The sequence below is a fragment of the Lactuca virosa genome, chromosome 4 (genome assembly GCF_052849685.1).
Source record: "Lactuca virosa cultivar CGN04683 chromosome 4, Lactuca_virosa_CGN04683_v6, whole genome shotgun sequence".
Lineage (NCBI taxonomy): Eukaryota > Viridiplantae > Streptophyta > Magnoliopsida > Asterales > Asteraceae > Lactuca > Lactuca virosa.
Genome location: NC_136429.1, coordinates 186,754,129 through 186,758,592, shown reverse-complemented (window position 1 = coordinate 186,758,592; position 4,464 = coordinate 186,754,129). Strand labels below are relative to the sequence as shown.

The 4,464-nt window shown below is 32.6% G+C and overlaps 1 protein-coding gene across 2 annotated transcripts; it reads right to left on the bottom strand.

Annotated features, from left to right (window-relative positions):
• Positions 1-1,486: 1,486 nt before the first annotated feature.
• LOC145107841 (RNI-like superfamily protein) lies at positions 1,487-3,872 on the bottom strand. 2 transcript variants are annotated; one of them, XM_079044796.1, is made up of 2 exons: positions 3,742-3,872; positions 1,487-3,532 (listed from the first exon to the last, which is right to left on the bottom strand). In XM_079044796.1, the coding sequence occupies exon 2, from the start codon at positions 3,518-3,520 to the stop codon at positions 1,757-1,759; it is 1,764 nt and encodes a 587-aa protein (XP_078900922.1). In that variant the 5' UTR covers positions 3,521-3,532; positions 3,742-3,872; the 3' UTR covers positions 1,487-1,756. The 2 variants fall into 2 exon arrangements, with proteins under 2 accessions (XP_078900922.1, XP_078900923.1); XM_079044797.1 differs by having other exon boundaries at positions 1,487-3,582; positions 3,742-3,868.
• Between the last annotated feature and the right edge of the window lie 592 nt (positions 3,873-4,464).

Here is a 4,464-nt window from a genome sequence, read left to right as displayed (position 1 = left end):
TCGATTCTCACTTTCTTTATGCCTATTGAACTCAATTCTTACTTCTGTTAACAGAAGTTTTCAGTAACAATTTACTTTTTGGTTCTTATAAATGGAGGAACCCTTGAATTTGGTATCACATGACGTGTTCTTGTTTCATTACAAAAGCATTAAGTCAAGTTATGGTGGCATACACAAGAGGAAATCTATGACCAATTAAAGTTACAATCACACTCTCTAGTTTCCTCTTCTTGAAGGAGAGATATCAATGATTATGAAGAGTTAGAATGTACAATTAATAATCTGTCTTTGATATTTCATTTGTTCTGATTAGAAAGTTAAAAATGCATTATTGGGAATCCTTTCATGATATCTGCCTTAGATACCAATTTAGATTTCCAGATATTAAAAGTAGAAGAATAGTTCAGGCGATCATCATTATTAACCATTTATCAAGTTATATTTCAACATTGATTCTTGTGTTTTTTGTTATCAGAATATAGATTGAACTTGGTTAGTGGTTGCAAGTTATTTGGTTTATACTTTTTGACCATATTTTTCAGTGGCCCAACTGACTACAAAGATCAAGCACCTTGCTACAGTACTGCTACATAAAAAGGTAATTGACTACTTTTATGTTTTGAATAATTTTATGTATGTTATTTCATTATTACTTGTCTAAGATTAAAAATATAAATAGTTGGGATTTACTGTTTTTGTTTTTTCCTTATATTGCTAGACTTGCATAACTATCAAATTTTAACAAATAAGAATATGAGTTTGTTTTATCAGAATATTTATGGCATTTTGAGAAAAAAAACATTTACCAATACAATTGTTGGATGTTTATGATTCCTTATTCAAAACAAGTCATGTAAAGTCGTTTAAGATTTTACATGGATAAATAAATAAAAATTGAGTGAATTTAATATTTTGTATCAAAATATGTGTAATTAGTTTCCAAATCAGGCGATATTTAGGGTATCTTGTTCAATTGAAAATGATATACAACTTATTAATTTTCTATGGATTCGAACCTCTTTAGGACTTAATATTTCAACAGTATGATGTATGAAATACGTATTTTATAATGATTTAAATGAAAGAATATATATTTTATATTAAATATAAAAAATGGATTTTCAGACCGAAATTATATCACGTATGTCGATATATGTTGTATAAAGACAAAATTAATATAAGATAGTTATGGGTGCTTACATATAGAAAATTAATATGTAATTTTAATATATAAATTTTATTTTGGAGATGTTGTACCCCACCCATCTAGCTAGCTCCGCCACTATATTATACCGAGTATTACGTGATAAAAGTTATAATAGAAAATCAGACTAAGCATATTGATGTTATATAAGTAAAAACAAATATTAAAAAATATATATTTTTACTTTTCATCCATTGCAAATACGATTATATGAGAAATAGGTTCAAAAATACTATGATTTGGTAAACGGGCTTTCTAAATTTTAACTACACTTAACAAATATACAATAAAAGCTCTCCATAGCTAAATCTAAAATTGCACACATTTGTTTCACAATCTACATGTCATTCTAATTACAAACAAACAAAACAAATTCTAATTACAACACAAACAATACAAATTCTAATTACAAATCAAACAAAACAAATTCTAATTACAAAACAAACAAAATAAACCAAGAAGAATACAAAATATAAATGCAACTTCAAGTGAACTTATTTTCAAACAAAATGACCAAAACACCCACATCAACTCCAATAACAGCAACCTAACCTACTTATCACAAATTTGGCATCCATGGCGCAAAAGAAGCTTGCGTTGATGTTCACTAGTAACAGCATAAGAAGGTGGGACCAATTTCCTCAATGATGGCCTTGAAAACACCATCCAATCAACCATATACACGTGTAAATTAGGACACCCCATCATATTAATCTCCTTCAATTTCTCACATTTTTTAACAACATATTTTACAGCGCTTGTTGTCACATGAAAACACCCTCTCATGTCTATCTTCACAAGCTCATTACACCTCACCCCAATCCCCACCAATCCTTCATCATTCACCCCTGATTTACCCATATACACTTTCTTTAATCTCAAAGGCTCATTATTTAATCCTATGTTTTTTACCCCTAAACAATCTTCAATCCCTAAATGGATAATTTCAGGACAAACCTTTAAGACTTCATCTATGGAGGATGTGATACGTGAACATGAGCTCACATCAAGAAGCTTTAAATTAGGGCAAAGGGATGCGATCTTGATTAGGCATTTGTCTGTTAAATTTGCATTTCCTGATAAATTCAAGAACCTGATACTTGAATTTGGGTGAATTACAATACCCATAACTGTATCTTCTTCTTCTTCTTTACCAAGATCTGTGTTTTTCATTTCAATGTCTTCAAGAGAGGGACAGTTTTTGATGAGAGTGAACAGGGATTTACTTGTTAGCTTGCAGAAGTTGAGCTTTATGGTGATAAGATGATGGAGATAGTGAGATAAGCCTGTGATGGAGGTGTCACTGAGGGAATCGTTTTTGGAAAGATCGAGAAACTCGAGAGATTGATATCTGTATAGGAGGTTCCAGATTCCATCTATGGTGTAACCTTTGCAGTTAGAAAGAGAGATGCTTTTTAATTGGATTTGGGATTTTGTGATTGCTTCTAGGAATTCGTAAGAAATATCGGAATCTTTGAAGTGGAGACTGCTTAAGGTCTTCCCGGAGGTAGTAGGGTTGATGAAAAGTGAAGAATATCTATGGAGATTAGAGATGAGACGCATGGAGATTGATGTTATATTAGGGCTTTTGTGCAACATGAATCGAACACCTTCCATGGTGATCATTGTACAGTCTATGAATGACACCTCTTGTAAGCGCAAGCAATTTAAAGATAGATAAGAAAGAGAGTTGTCTGTAAGAAGATGGTTCATGGAGATGTTGATTTTGGTCAGATTCTTGAGACCGGATGACAAACCTTGAATTCCTTCATCGGTGATCATAAGTTCACTTATACTGTGATTACGAAACGCAGAGATTGTGAATTTATGACGAGGAAAACTGACGTCTAATTCTTCCAGATCTGGATGGAATTTTGCTATCGAGATCAAATCCTCATCCCGCAGTTTGATCACATTGGCGCATCTCAACACCTTGATTTTTCTGTTACTCAATCCCAACTCTTTCAAACCTTCAATTGGTATCGAATCGTGGTTGGAGATATCAAGAATTTCCAAATTCAAGGCAACAGAAGAACGAGCGACCTCGTGAAGAGCGGTTTCGAGATAACCGTGCTTTAATTTACTGAGATCTAGGGTTTTGAGGTGTCTAAATCGATGAATTAGGGGAGAAATGGTACCGTGAATGAAATACGTCTGATCAACAATGGTGAAACGGAGACGGAGGCGATTAGTTAACGCCAATAATCGTTTGCATACGAGTGAAAGTGATTCCAACTCTGAGTGTCGATCATCGCCCAATCCGTCCAGTATTAACTCCCAGATTTCCTCCGGCAATTCTTCATAGCTCTGCGCCATCTTTTGATCCAGCTATTGACAATTGAAGATGGAAGCAAAAGGTTCAAGTAATCGATTGGAAACTGGAGATCGTGTGATTAATCCAAATTGAGAAATTTGAACACGTAAAACAGTAAAAACACAGTGAAAGTGGAAGTGGAAATTGTAATTTATGTTTAGAGAATATGGAAATTGTTGGAAGAATATGGAAATGATTATTTTATAGAAAGTTAACAACTAACCTTCAACGGAATCGGGTCGAACCCGCCATCATCTAAGCTTCCTCGATTTGAAATTTGAATGAGTTACCATATACCAATTATATAAATGTTTAAGAGCATTCAAAATTGAAGCTTCGTCGATTTGAAATTTGGATGTGACTTACCAATTATATGAATAAAATAAAGTGTAACAGCAAATTTGGTCCATGTGTTTGTAAAAGAAATTGGATTACTTTGTGGATGTGGTTTTGATCCGGTTTAAATATTAAATGAGTATAAACTCTTTATTTTATATTTTTAGATAGTTAATTATTTATTATTTTATCTGTTTTTTTATAATTTTAATTATCTTAAATAATTATGTTAATTATTATTAAAACATTTAGGATAATATATATATATATATATATATATATATATATATATATATATATACACACACCAGACGACGATGACAACAAAAACCACCCACTATAAATATTGAACCGGCGAAACTATTATCTGTGATATTGGCTGAGGAGGCTACAGTGCTACACCTCACGCTTTACCTTCGGTTAGAGCCTTACAGCTTCTCCAACCGGCCACTAAAATTTGGAATGCTAGCAAATGTTGTTCCCGTTGTCCGCTATATTGGCCGGTATTATTGTGTGAAAGATTTTGGCCGCCAAAAATGGCGGTGACCCTTGTCCAACACCAAACTTGCTTTTTCATTATATGACAATATTAAGTTCAATAGAAATGCAA

Excerpts from the sequence above, each read along its gene's own strand:
- LOC145107841 (XM_079044796.1), bottom strand. The coding sequence starts at position 3,520 with ATGGCGCAGAGCTATGAAGAATTGCCGGAGGAAATCTGGGAGTTAATA.